Genomic DNA, 15,294 nt, shown 5'->3' on the forward strand with positions numbered 1-15,294 from the left:
TAATGACCATCTCAAAAGACATGAATCTAGTTTCAGTATAAATTCTTCGATGGGTAGAAACAAAGACTCATTACAAAATAAGACAATCTGTCCCATTTGACTGTATTTCCCTGACATTAACTTAATATTTGGTGGTCGTTGCATTTCCGTGAGTTTCCTGTAACGTTCTCTCTATCTGCAGAAGAATCCACACATTCCCACTGAGCTCACCTGGTCGTTCACACATGCTGCCGTTCACCGGGTTGATGCAGGTCTGAGCCTTCAGCCCGCTGGACGCCGGCTCGGCCAGGTAGCCACAGAAGCCGGCGTCGCTGGGCTCCCCGGGCAGCCACTGCAGCGTGGTGTTGGTGAAGGGAGACATGTCCTCCCAGCACCAGTACGACACGTTGATTTTCCTCAGCCCCACCCACGGAGTCACCGAGGCCTTATACTGCGAAGAAGCAGAGGAGCAGAGTCAAGACAAAGGTTGGGGTTTGATCCGTCTGTGAGGTCACACTGACCTTGACCTTTGACCACCACAATCCATCCATGTGATATCGTGTTCAGGGCGAGGGGACGAGCCAAAAACATAACCCGCGGACATGGAGGCATTAAAAAGAAAGGGTCTCAAGTTAACGGCCAGTTTCTCTGCAGCTGAAGACTGATGAGACATTTGTTGAAAATCAATGACAGACACATTTTAATAGCCATCATTTTCCTTTTCCATTTTTTTGCAGTTGGGGGTCAGAAATTACAGCTTTGCCCCGGCGGTGAGAAACAACTCAAACATGTCAGATCCATTTTTCACCTGAACACACATAAATTCCCCCGGAGTGACAGAGCGGCAGGAGAAGCAGTTTCACTTCACCGGACCTGACTCCTGTTATTCATCCCGTCTCTAATCAATGGCCGAGCTGCTGCAGTCGTAGTAAACAAAGTGAGCTCATCTCTCACCGACTCAAATCGCTGCTCTGTTGGGCTTCACCGGCGTTTCTCCGGATTTGATCGATGTCGTCTGGAAACGTCCGGAGCTGCTTAACAGCGCCAGCGACGTCAATATGACACGAGGGTGAAGATTCGTGAAGCACGTTAGAGTCTGTGTGCCGGGACGGTTTCATTTTTCAATTTTGATATTTCTATTTTATTCTATTTTATACTATTTCTATTTTTTTTTTTTTGGTTGTAATTAGGGTTGCAAAGGGGTGGAAAGTTAAGCTCGGGAATTTGGGGAATTTTGAAAAAAAAAAAAAAATTAGCAAATTAAACGCTGAGCAATAAAAATATCATTCAAAACTCTATTTTAAAGATGTATGGAATGCAGCACATGCTACACGTTGAGTTTCAACCCTCCACTGTGCATTCTTCCATCACATGCACAGATAACTCCCAGCATGCTTCACTCTACAGCAGGGCTATTGAGGCCTGCTGTAGAGTACAGGACTAGTCAGGTAAGTTTCTATGATATTACTGGGAAAATATATTAGCATGCTGATTGAGGATTGATCATCTGTTCATCTAGACTATTTCCATTCATTTATCCATCAATTGTAAAATATGTTCACAGACGATTCCAATTGTTTGGCTAACTATTTATATCTCTGGCATTGCATTAGTGTTTTTTACAAACTTTTTTCTCATGTTATTCTACAGAACGATGCCACGTGCACTATCTCATGTGTGGAGACATTTCACCCCATCCAATGTAGAAGGAAAGGCTGTGTACATTAGCAAATACTGTGCAAAGACCTGTGTTAAGAATGACACAACGATACAGAAGCATATAGTCAAGTGCCCAAAGTTTCCTCAGGGCTCAAATCAGCCTATGACAAAACAAAATGTTTATATTTATGTCTGTATATGACAAGGTTTATACAGTTAGTATGAATTACCCACAACATTTCCAGTTTATTCCCGTATATTCCCATGGAAAGTTTCCAAGTTTGAATATTCCCGGAATTTTGCAACCCTAGTTGTAATTACATGAGCATTGCTAGAAGAGAGCCTGTGACTCAAGCATTTCATTGCCATCTACTGCTTAATGTTATTGTTGTGCATTTGATAATAAAAATCTTGAATCTTGAATCATGTTGTTGCAGAGCTGCGGAGCTTTGATTCTTCTTCTCTGCATTTAAACACAGATATTTTCCCACTGAACTGAATTTAGACCAACAGGGGACATTCACATTAGTATGGATGGGAAACACTCCTGGATTCAGACTCGTGTCTTTTGTCTGATTTAGCTCCAGCTCTACATTTGTCCTCTGGTGACTCCAGGACACTGTGTGGGTTCACTGGTGGCTCAGCCTGCTGCCGGGTGGCCTCGGTGAGGGAGGCTAGAGTTTCACCTGCCGGGGGAACGACACAGAAACTAAAGCTGAAGAGCAGCAGGATGTGACACCGGGTTCCATGTGAGAGCAGAGTGGGTTGTTGGAGCTTTTACTCTACTCGGAAACATTTGGGATTATGTAAAACTCTTCAGGCGACTTAAAGTGTGGACATGAACTCAAATATTGACGATTAAAGCCGTGATTTTACCAATAATGCAGAATGAACATCTGTGACACTGGCTTGGTTCCTATCAGGAAAAGTAAAAGCTTGAACCTTGTTTTAGCACAGAACATTTCCAGGACACATAATGGAATCATTGAAAGATGGAATTAACAGTTATTTAAATTATTCATTATCTACTATATTTCCTCGTCTTTAATTATTTAGTGGTCTCTATAGAGAGACCCAGGAGAGGTCTTCAAATTCCCATGCTTTGTCTGGCAGTGGAGAATCTAAAGAGATCTTGTTTACAAATCATTTAAAAGAGAGAAAAGCAGATAATCCTGACACTGGGGAAGTCGTAAGCAGAGCAAAGTGAATAGATTGAAACAACTGTTCACATCACGAGCTGCGGCTACAGGCTGCGAGGAAATACCTTCAACAAGAAATCAAGAATTGTTCCTTCTATCAGCGAGTGCTTTTTCTCTGTGTGGATTCCAAACAGTAAAACGATTGCTGCCACTACGTCTGTCCATCCTTCACGTGTATCTGTAGATAAGTGACGTGAGTCCGGAGGAGTAAACAGCAGCTCGGGCCGGTTAGTCGATTGCCGGGATAGATTTCTTGTGTGTTTGCTCTGATGGAGCGAGTAAGAGATGTCTGAGCTGCTCTGAAGATTGTGTCTGTTAATGTGCGATTTGTTTCACGCTCACTGGTCCAAAGATGACGGACAAAACAAGGATCCGACCCGAGCTCACCCGCGGAGAATCAAAACACAACGTTTCAAAAGGACAGGAGCGGCCACGGAGATCCCAGAGGTCAATAACCATAAGAGTTACACAGCGGTCAATGTTCTCAGGTCATAACACAAGAAACGAGAAGGGATGATGGTTTCTTTTTGGACTTTCTGTAGTTTTTGTTCTGGATTTCTTCTTCTATTCTTCACTCACTGGTTTATCTGATATTCTTGTTGTTATTCTCTGTTTGAGAGAAGACCACTCACCACCATGCTCATGATCTGCAGCTCCTTCAGCACAAAGTCCACCTTCTTCTGCGTGGTGAGCGAGGCCAGCACGGCGTTGTGGCTCCTGCACGCCAGCTTGGCGTTGTCGTACGAGTCCTTGGCCGTGATGAACTTCAGACAGGAGTTGCCCACCAGATGCCAGGTTTCACCGCACACGTTTTCTGGAACGGGGGGGGGGGGAACAGAGGGAAGGGTTGGTTCTACAGACACTGACAGTTTGTAGGCTGACGGGTAAACTGGGATCTGGGATTATTTGGTTTTCCATCTCCATATATCAATCTGAATGTATTTCCACGGTCTTAAGAGGTAAAGTAACAGTTAGATCTCAGGAGGTCAGAGAAAAATCTGAAATATTAAATAATATTTTGATGCAACAAGATTTTTCCTTCTCTCTCCCTTCATTCATCCCATCAACTCATTTAGAGCTGATTTTGTTTATTTATTTTCCTCTTTCGTTGAGTCTGAAAACCCCTTTGCTCACCAGGCTAATCACAGAGTGAGCTGCTGTTTTTATTTCACATTTATTTTTTCAATTTGATCCTAAATCTCCTAAGTTGGTGCACAAACTTTCATAATGAAAAATAAAATCCAATTTTTGCTCATGCAGATTCCCTCTGTGTGTAGACTGTGACTGTATTTATAAGTCTTCTAAGTGTGTGATGCAGATCTGTGCAGGTTGTGTTGACTTCAGAAATGAAAAGGATTTGATTAAATAGATGCTACGTCCACGGGTACCTGGCAGTGAGATGCACTCCTGGTTGCGAGGATCCCACTGACAGTTCTGGTCGACAGCGCAGCTCTTGCAGCTGGTTTTCTTGTTGCACACGAAGGAGGGATTGTCCCGGGGACACTCATCAAACTCCCCTTTCGACCCCTGAGGAAACACAGGGGGAAACAAAGGGCATCAAAACACAAGACTCAAAGAAACTAATTGTACGTTTCAACCTCAATAAAAGACACAAATGTAAATCAAGCCTCAAGCATCAGTTTATCAAACAGCTGCAGGCCGGAGAATTAAATCAAAACCATTGATTTAATCACAAATTGATGAGTATTTATCATTTAAAAGATCATATAGCCTGTGACCACTGATATTAAATCAAATTATACATCTGCTTATATAGAGAGAACATTTTACAGTTGGGTTTGCTGTAGAGCATGTGATCTTCAAAAGGATTGTTTTACACGTGCAATTAACCGATGTGGATCTCTTCTGTTTGGAAAATGAGGAAACGACTATTTTAACATCAGATTTGATTATGTGACATGAAACAGGAGCATGGAGGGATTCTTTAAACTAAACATAGCTTCACTGTTCAAACCATTAAAGCCAGTTGGAGTTTACCAATCCCCCAGAAAACGATCTGATACATCCAGTCTTGGACAAGCAGTAGGGTGAGCAGGTTTGAGTCGGCCTGTGGGAGGAGCCTCTGGTTTCTTACCGAGGCCGCGGTGCAGTTGCTTCCCAGGGAGACGCACTGGGTGGAGCACCACTGGCAGCCGTTGGTGTTGGCGGTGCAGCTGTAGCAGTCCGTGTACTGGTCGCACCTCTCGCTGTCCACATCTGCAGAGTTTGGAAGAATGTGGTTAATGACCGCTTCCACCAATCACCAGTGTTCCAACGACACAGACAGAGATTATAACCATAACGATGTTGGTTTTCAGAAGTCTGGGTGATTAAAAATCGACCTACAACCCTCAAATGAAATGTATTTGCATCTATAACAGATGTTTCTGCTGCTTCCTCCTGCACTTCCTGGACGTGAGCTTCCTTCCTGGAGGAAGCAGGGTGATTGCCAGACAGCAGCGGAGCAGACGGCCTCCCTGGTTATTAATGGGATTGAAAGATATTCCAGGGCACAGTTTCCATCTGCCGGCACTTCGGTGGTGGCCGGCGCTGGAAAATGAAACCGGCCGTGTGACAAATAGAAAAAGAGCGAATGGAAGAGAATTGTCAAGGGGGAAGAGTGGAGACCCGACTGATCTGTCCTTGATGATTACCTCCTCCTGTCCGACACACACACACACACACACACACACACACACACACACACACACACACACAGACACACACACACACATACAAACACACACATGGGCAGCAACACTGGGACACACTGTCATTGGGAAGAAGAGTTAATAAAATGTTGGATGTGGAGAAATGTGTTTATAGGACAAATCTGTTCAGGAGGGACACACACTCACACACACACTCACACACACTCACACACACTCACACACACACTCACACACACACTCACACACTCACACACACACACACACACATCCTAACAACCCTCTAGTGTGAGGAGCTGAGACCACAGAATGCTTGAGATAACTGCTAAATGAAATAATTATCATCTATCAAGTGATTCATATTCATTAACTTTCCCTTTACATTGAGGCCTTGTAGTTGGTTCCATGGTGGAGGTGTCTAACAGCCTCACACACACACACAACCTGCAGCACATCCACTTTCTGAAGATGTTTCAAGGCCAAACTTTCTACATTTGCAAACCTCACATGCTCCCCCATCAGGATCTTCTGTCATTTTTGCTCTCTGATGTGTGACACATCCTCCGCCCGTGACAAACAAGCGCTTTTGTGTCACTCACAAGTTGTGCGGCGACTGCAGATGAGTTCTGCAGACACTCAAGAATCTAAACACATATCGAGTTCCACCTGGCAGACAACGCAGGATCTCACTGCTGCGGCGGCGGCGGCGTCACTCACATGATCTGGTGTTGCAGGAGGCCGGGAGCTGCTGGAGCTCGGGTCCACCGGCGCTGCTCTCCCAGGGGAGGCAGGTCCCCATGGTGCCGTTCCACACGCAGTGGATCCCCGGCCAGGCCTGGCTGCAGGCCGCCTGGCCGGGGAAGGCCGAGCAGCTGGGCGAGGTGTACATGAGCACGTCGCTGAGCAGCAGGCTGTTGAAGCCGCCGAACACATACATCACACTGGAAAGGAACAAGAGGAGAAAAGGGGGTTTTAGAGGTTTACAGGGAGGAAGAGTTGAAAGGAGGGAAGTCATTTCCAATTCTCTCCAGTTTGGACCTTTTGTTCAGTGAGAGAAGCTTAGTCCTTCTGGTGCTGCTCTTCTGTGGACCTCAACCCGCCTCACGGGTTCACTACATCCCCAACAAGAGCTCTCCTCCTGAGGGGACGGACCCGACATGTTAGTGTGTGTGTGTGTGTGTGTGTGTGTGTGTGTGTCTGTGTGTGTGCGTGTGCGTGTGTGTGAGTGTATACGAGTGTTGATGCCAGGTCCAGGGCATATTTCAACATCCTTCTCCACTGGCCTGTGTTCAGCTGAAGGGATTACTGTGACCATGTGTGTGTGTGTGTGTGTGTGTGTGTGTGTGTGAATGCTGATTGGGTAATTTGCACCACAGTGATTAAAAGTCCCCTTGGATCATAGAGGTCACACTTCAAGCTGTTCACTCTGGACCTCCTGCTGGGTGCACGGATCAGGAGAATGTGAGAGTCTTGCAAAGAATCACATCATTTAACCACTTTTTTTATATCCTTTCTCCTTTAAAAAGATATAGAAAACGATCGAGACAATGGAAAGAGTCAAATTTAATGTTAATTATGAGATATTTGCCTTATTCTGCCTTCAATCTAATACAATGAGGGGAATTATAGTTTTGATGACCACTGAAATGTGAACAGACACTTAAGTGAAGGAATTAGAGTAATAACTGGATGCACTGAATCTTTGGGGATTTATAATTGTTCTGAAAAGATTAAAGCTAATTACAGCCTTTGTTTGTGCAGCCAACGTTCTAAATGACTTACGAAAAAGGAGGCAGTAAAAAGCTAAATAAATACAAAACTACGAATGAGAGCAGATATTTATTGGCAGGAGAAAAGTGAGATGGAGCCGAACCAAGAAATGCTTTCAAAGTAAAAGAGCAGCAGCTTAAAAATCAATACTAAGATCAGCTGGAGGCCAAAGTAAAGCAGCTGAAACGTGGGTTATTTGCTGTTGCTCATTCTTGCCTCAGTGAAGCAGGAATGAGAGAAAGGTTTCCTCCGGTCATCGATGGTTCAACATTCAAACTCACACCTGACCTTCAAGACTCCGCCTTCTCCCGGCTCTTTTCTTTTAAAAAAGAACCAGTTTTTTCCGCTTTGCATTTTTCAATTTGCTTATTTTATCATTCTGGCTGTTAAGCCTCACTGCGAAATTGCTTTTTCTCTGCCTTCTATCCAAAGAAAGAACGTTAAAATAAAAGCTCAATATCGCCGCTCTTGAACTTTGCTCGTCTTTTCTGATGGCGGTTGAATCAAAGTTTGACGGATGAATAAATGAGTGGATGAACAAACTTTTAATTGCTCCTGAGGACCAGGAGACATCAGCGAGCACCGACTGGAAGACGGTGATTCGTGTTAATATTTGATGAGTTTCTCTACGACAGGATGTATAATTTAATGTGGATCGCTGTGTCCTGCTCTGCTGGCGAAGCAGATTAGACCAAACTGTGACTCATCACTTCTGGTCACTGGCACGGTACGATCCAGACTGATAATGAAATGTCACGTAAGGTTTTAATTTGAAAAGGTACTTTTTTCCATGATTTGACTATGGTTGTGTTTGTCTTTTTCCAACGAATTGAGTACGAATTTTAAATTTTGTCGACACAGCATGTTAAAGTTTGTTTGAATCACTTTTATATAGTTCTATTAAGAGGATGTTCACTTCTAAAGGTCAATGGTGATTATAATGTGAAGTAACAAGCTGAATTATACCTTGATCAGAAACATTCAGGGTTGTGAGATGTATTCAGCTAAATGAAAATCACATTTTCCCCTGTTTCGAAACAAACCAATTATCTCAATCGCCCCCTGGTGGCTTGTTGCAGAACACGTCACAAACCCCGCCTCCTCTTTGTTTTGAACCCAACTAAAATCAATTTTTTCTGTCATCCTTGGATCTCTGCTGCACAGACTCCGCCTCCAACTGACGTCAAAAGCACAAGATGATAGAATGCAGAGATATTTGAGCTGAGTTTCTTCACAACGGGAGGAAGTGGAGACGTGTCGTGCATCATTATTAACAGTCCATGGTTTGAAATGAATATTTAAGTGGTAACGACCGTATTGTTTTGAGCTTGACTTCATGAATCAGATAAAAACAACAAGGATGTGATCATGAATAAAAGAAACAGGGGAAACTGTAATCTCCCTTCAGAGAAGCTGAAACATGTCGACCTCAAAAGAAAAAAAATCACATTCCAGCTCATAATTCCATCTAATGCAGCTACTGTACGTACTGAACACGTCTGGTTACATCACATGTTCATTTCAACATACATTAAATACCATGAGTGCATAATTAAACACATGTGGGCCACGGAGGGAATAGAACCTGTCACCCTGGTTTACAAGCTCATGAGAAACTAGGTTAGGGAGAGAAATCAGGTTGAATATGAAAACTCAAAGAACATGTTTTCATGAACTGCAGAGACATGTCTGATTTCTACTGTACTCGCTTCATTCATATTTTATATTTAGGGAGTAATGTGTATTTTCAATGTATAGCAACATACAAATAGAGGAAACAACAGCATCAAGTGTTTGGCCAAGATAAGAGAACACAAATATAATATATATAATGTTATATTATATACTATACATACTGTAATATTTTTATATACTGTCTAACAATAACATTACCATCATAACATCAGTACTTTTACCATCATCTTGCCACTGCACCTTATCTACCTATTTTATCTTGTGTTTCTGTTTTTTTATTCTTTCTACCTCAATCATTTTTTATTTTATTCTATTGTATTGTATTTTATTGTATTCACATATACCGGCTGCTATGACGACTTAATTTCCCTTCGGGGATGAATAAAGTAATCTATCTATCTATCTATCTATCTATCTATCTATCTATCTATCTATCTATCTATCTATCTATCTATCTATCTATCTATCTATCTATCTTTCAAATATATCGAACTGAATTAAATTAATATAGCATATAAACATGTTTCTATGTGAACGTTGACTGTTGAAGGCTCATATGGGTCAATTTTTAATTGACTAATTGATAAACTGATCAGGCTTTAATCCAGACCTGAAATCATAAACGTGACTTCTTGTTCAGAAATCAGGTTCATAAGAACGCCTCATATTAGTATCTGATATGTTTAGACTGTAAATTAATACCCTCACTTCAGAAGCAGATCCCAGCAGGTTAATTACACTCTCGTGTCCAGGATATAATGCGATGATTAAATAGATGTCTACATTTTAATTCATCCATTCGTTCAGTATCTGTACAACTCACTGTGAACCACTTCATTTACTATTTAAAAATATTTAAATTAAAAATAACCATCCATTAAGCGTGTCCCTCTATGAAGCTGTGCTCCGGAGTGCGTACCTGTCACTGAAGACCGCCGAGTGGCCGAAGCGGTTGACGTCGTTGTAGAGGTCCGGTCGAGGCAGCACGGTCCACTCATCACACGCTGCAGAGACAAGAGAGACAGAGAGACAGGGAGGTCAGACTGTTGACCTGCTCCCACATGTTCAATCACACGCGTCTCCAGCAGCTGACACGCCTCTGGTGGCGAGCGAGACCTTTAACGCCTCATATCCTGTTGTCAATCAACAGCTCGGCTGGAGGAAAATGTCCTTGACCGAGTCGCCGGGGGGCCGAGGGGCCGAGGGGCCAGAGGAGCAGCGATGCAGGCAAGTGAATGTGTTTCTCTGACATCCATTGAAGATGATCTCATTCAATAATTACGTTAGTGGCTCAGAAGTCAACCCGGTTTGATTCCCCGCTTTTTTAAAAACATTTTAGGAATGTTTCCTATCACACTTCCTTTGGTCAATAGATGAGAAATGAAATGAGGTGAAACAGGAGCATTTGCGTGTTGATACACAAACATTCAGGGCTGGGTTTTCTTAAAGATTCATAAAGATGTAAATTAAAGATGGAATGGCGTGACTGCTTGATCGCCCCCTGGTGGCTGGCTGCAGTATCTGTCCCTGCCTCCTCAGTGTTTGTTGGACAGGACATTGACTTACCTACAAAGTCTACATCAAATTAATTAGAGGGAGTTCTTATCACACCAATGTTTGTTCAAGTTTAATTTGTTATTTGCTGATATGAAAACAGGCTGAAACATGGTGCATAACTGCATTTCCATGTGGACAAGAGCCGAGCAACATGTTGAAATCCGTCCACCTGTCTACTGAATATAAGAGGAACTGTTAAAATAAATAACCCTTCAACAAAATGCACCTCAGATTGAGTCGGACGCTGAGATGTGTTCACCTCTAAAGCACAGCGTCACAGGATCCTGGTTAAATAAATGACAGAGTCTGGTAATGGATTCCTTTAGGTCTGCTTCTATATGAAGCTCCTAGTGTGTGTGTCAGTGTGTGTCAGTGTGCGACAGTGTGTGTGAACCCATCATGTGTCAGCACAGACAAAAAGAAACACAGACAGACCCGACATGTGAGGCTGAAAGTCAAAGCAGCTGGAGCACAGAGGAACGACTGCAGTACATCACCTTCAGTGGGAACAATGCAGTGCAAGTCATCATCTTCTCCCAGAGGAGGAGAGGAGGAGAGCTCATAGTTCACAGGCAGGCAGCGCCCTCTGCTGTCACACAGCGGTACTGCAGACCGAGTGGTGCATTGGGATTGATTACCACACCGTCCACCAATGTCAGGCCAGCGGACGGCCCTGAGATCCCACGCTCTGATCGAGTTCGGCTCGTTAAGGAGCGGCAATTAGTCCTCGATGTGCGGTCCATCTCCGCTGTAATCACCGGACGATTAGGTAGCTGCTACAGCTGGTGTGTGTGTGTGCGTGTGTGTGTGTGTGTGTGTGTGTGTGTGTGTGTGTGTGTGTGGGCGAAAATAATTGTTGGCTAGTCCTTTTTTTGCTCAAAGACAAAGTGGGAGGTCAGGAGTAATTAAGGGTAAAAGAATATTTGAGGTTTTTTAATTTCTATAAAAGGGAAGTCATGACAACAAGTCACTTCCTGTAGTGACGAGCGTCAGATGACTTAATCTCATTGAGCCAATCAAGCGAGGACATGTGGTAACCTCACCGAGAGTTAAACTCACGAGCTGTCGCTACACGTGCAGCTGCTGCCTTCGCCTTCACGCCACTCGCAAAAGTCCCAGCATGCAATTCTCATGAACAAAATCAGATTGCACAGGGAGGGGAGAGGAGCGGAGGGGGGGTAGCCTGTGCCACTGAGATTTTCATTCTGCTTCCTGTCAATCATCTTGGTAATGACACAGGAAAACAGAATGTCTTGGGGCCATTCCACGGCAGGAGTCCCCCCCCACATCCAGGCGGAGTGAAGTCTACGATTAATGAGCGGCTTATGACAGCGCTGCGGAGGGAGGAGGCCGGTTGATGAGGATGGCAGGAGAGTTTCTGACCGAGCACCGAAAACCAACTTTAAAATCCGGTTGGAATTAGTTACACAACCATCGACAACATTCACAATGAACCAATGAATCCATCGCTCTTCTCTCTGCTGGGACACGAGCTGAGGCTGAAGCATCTCGACCGAGGGCATCTCAGCAGTAAAGAGAAGTAAGCGCCAGAATAAACACAGGGTGGAACATTAGGGACCTGAGATTAAACCCCTGAGGCCTCTGGTCTGAGCTTCCATCACTCTGTGTTTACCTTCACCTGGAAGTGTGAACTGCAGCTCCACGAGAATCTCTCCATAATCTCATCGGCCATTTTCTCCCCTGAAGACCTGACTAGTTTTACCCCAAGAGAAATCTCGTCAGAATAGGCGATGTGACAGTGAGCCTCTGGAATCTCGTCTTTGAGGAGTTCACACAACGATTTGACGATGGAACAGATTTGCTCAGATCAGTTCTAGAATTTGTCTGTGGCTGGAAAATCGGGTTTTCAGGCTCTATCAGATTCACGTACACACATCTCATACATAAACTTACAGATTTAAACTGGGAGTGTGAGCAGGCCGAACCACTACACCCCACATCATTAGGCTTCTTTTGTACGAGCGCCGGCTGCAGTTTACCACTCGTGTACATCGAGCTGCAGCGTTTGACCTTCTCTCGGCTCAGCGGAGCCGCTCAATGTCCGACAACAAAACACTGCGGCCGAGCTGAAGAGCTCCCGAGTGAGAGTCCGAGCGACCGTGTGAATGCAAAGCAGCTCGGTGCAGGAAAACAAACAGATGATGCAGAAGGGCGGCGAGGAGAGAGGAGTGCAGGAGCTGCTGTTGTGTGGCTGGGAGTGTGTGTGTGAGTGTGTGTGTGTGTGTTACACACCCAGACTGTAGGCCAGGAAGTCGGAGGAGAAGCACTTGGCGCCATGGCTCATGGACGTGTCATTGTGTGTGTTTCCTCCGAACACCAGCATCGCTCCGCTCACGATCACGGCCGTGTGGAGGTACCGGAAGAAGCCGCTGTCTCTCAGGATCGTCCTACACACACGCACAGTGATGGTTGTTGGTAAAAGTTCAGAAAAGCTGTGAGTTTTATCTGCTGTTACAACTTTTCTTGAGAACTAGCTCCTTCTACAAAGTTCTGTCCATTTGTGTTACAGTGTCACAATCTATCGATCAGCTTTCGGCAGTTCTAATAAACTTTTAGGCCTGAAGATGTAGAAAACAAAAAACAAAGTATGACCAGTATCGTGTGTCATCAAACAGAAGAGCTCACCACTTCCTCTTGTCTACGTCGAACTTGTACAGGTCTCCAGCCAAGCCGTACTTGGTGGCGCTGAAGGCCTTGTAGCCGCCGTGGATGTAGATGCCTCTGGTGCCCGGGTCGAAGACGCTGCTGTGGCCGTAGCCGCCCTGGACCAGCGCTCCGTCCGTGGACACCATGCTCCACGTGTTCTTGGCTGCAGGGTCACACAAGAGGAGCTTTCACTGAGCAACAGGGAAATCAATCCAAGGTCTCAGAGTGTGTTAGTGGGGGATTGAGATTTTGGCGCCAGCAGGGATGTGCAAGTGGAAGAGAGATAAACTGATACAAGTATTTGTAGTATTGCTCATAAAACCCATTATAAGTACAAGTGTAATATCAGAAAGTCATCAGATTGTATTGGTGACTCCTCAGGTGAAGATTATCAAATTATTTGTGAGCCAACACGAGATAAATTTAATTTAATGAAGTCTGGTTTCCTGCCAATGTGTTTGGTGGATTGGATGAAAACCAAAAACTCGTTAGCTTCATGTTTTCAGATTTACTTTGCCGTTGTTATAAACTGAAATATAAAAAATCCATAAAAGTCACATCCAGCTTACCGATGTTGTACTCCTGGACCTGGCTGATGTAACCGTACAGAGGACAGTGTCCGAACAGAACCAGCATGATGGGGTCGCCCCCCTCCTGGGAGGGAGGCACAATGTGGGCGGAGTGTCCCACCACAGCGTACTGCTCCTTGGCCCGGGGGGTCAGGAGGACCCAGGTCTGGTTCTGGATGTAGAAAACCCAGAGCTGGCTGGACACGTTTCCCGAGGAGTCGATCTTTCCTCCGTACATGAAGATCTTTCCCTGGAACAAAGAGCACGAGTGGAGCAGAATTAGATCCTAAAAACTGAATAAATAAATCAATGGAACTTGATGTATTCAAGTTCAGTTCTGGATTGTATTTTCCGACAAAGAAAAGCTTAGTTTAAGAAATTGTAAGAAAATATTGGAACGTGCTGTATTTCTCAGTTTCACATGTAACATCAGCTCAATGACAGAAAGGTTTTGTGTTTCTCATTGTTCATTCCAAGGTGACGGAGCAGATTCAGCTTCGTACAAACCGGCGCGGCTCCGTCCTCCTGAGAGACTTTCATCAGCTCCATCCGTTTTGTATCGACACTGATTTCATTTCAGATTTGTCTGGCGAGCCCACATTATCTTTCAAGACACATTCACACACGCTGTGATGCAATTTGTTCATTACAAACGCCGCAGCCCAAACGCTGTTCTCCCAAACCACAGAGCAGACAGCCTGCGTCTTCCTGTGAATCCTCCTCTCTCTCTCTCCCTCTCTCTCGCTGTAATTTATTATTCCATCAGCAGCTGCTAACAGTCTTTTTGGCTGAGGAGAAACTGCTTCACCACTTCACTGCAGTATATCAAAAAACCCAGAGATTTAGATATTAGTTCCAGACAACAAACAGACACCGCTGAAAGCATGAATAGCAGATTGGGGAGTTTCTGCCAGCGCCTCGATTTAATTTAGTTGTCATCTGTTATGTTCTTATCCTCTTTGAAGTTGTATTCGCAAACACATGCATGTGAAACGCACACTGATCATCATTTTGTGTTACGTCTGTGTCTCAGTGTAGAAGCGAGTTCCTCCACAAACCTCGTGCAGAGCCAGCGAGTGGCCGTATCGAGGCGTGACGGCGTCCACGGAGGGTTCCAGGCTCAGCCACCTCCTGCTGCTGAGGTTGTACCTGAGCAGAGGGAACAGGAAACACGTGGTGAGCGTTACAGCGTCTCAAAGGTTTTATATGAATGTGTCCTCGTCTCATCTGTGCTCATTTTTACACATCCAAGGAGAAGAAAACGACTACCTTCAAGGCTTGATGAGCGAGTTTCTGGATCTCTAAATATATAAATATGTATCTGGGACATAGTCTGTGATAACGTATGAAGCCGGACAAAAATAGAGTCCGTGGGGAACACCTGACTCCAAACGGTTTGTCTTTTTAACACAGATCTAGATTTAAATTCTAGATCCCCATGAAGAGGAACAACATCAGGAAACTGCTTGAATCATTGAATGCAGAATGGAATAAGATCCGTAAATAAAGCAGAAGGGAAACTTTCAAGTC

The 15,294-nt window shown here is 44.4% G+C and overlaps 1 protein-coding gene across 1 annotated transcript in view; it reads right to left on the reverse strand.

Moving 5' to 3' along the window:
- Positions 1–15,294, reverse strand: part of atrn (attractin) — a 122,017-nt gene that overhangs the window by 83,090 nt on the left and 23,633 nt on the right. Inside the window, exons 7-16 of the mRNA XM_061082527.1 lie at positions 14,823–14,913; positions 13,765–14,014; positions 13,175–13,358; positions 12,782–12,936; positions 9,891–9,975; positions 6,224–6,447; positions 4,933–5,054; positions 4,226–4,364; positions 3,470–3,651; positions 211–430 (exon numbers count right to left, since the gene is read on the reverse strand). Of these exons, the coding sequence (XP_060938510.1) occupies positions 211–430; positions 3,470–3,651; positions 4,226–4,364; positions 4,933–5,054; positions 6,224–6,447; positions 9,891–9,975; positions 12,782–12,936; positions 13,175–13,358; positions 13,765–14,014; positions 14,823–14,913 (1,652 nt within the window). The remainder of the gene's footprint in view (positions 1–210; positions 431–3,469; positions 3,652–4,225; positions 4,365–4,932; positions 5,055–6,223; positions 6,448–9,890; positions 9,976–12,781; positions 12,937–13,174; positions 13,359–13,764; positions 14,015–14,822; positions 14,914–15,294) is intronic.

This window comes from Limanda limanda, chromosome 12 (genome assembly GCF_963576545.1).
Source record: "Limanda limanda chromosome 12, fLimLim1.1, whole genome shotgun sequence".
NCBI classification, from domain to species: Eukaryota; Metazoa; Chordata; class Actinopteri; order Pleuronectiformes; family Pleuronectidae; genus Limanda; species Limanda limanda.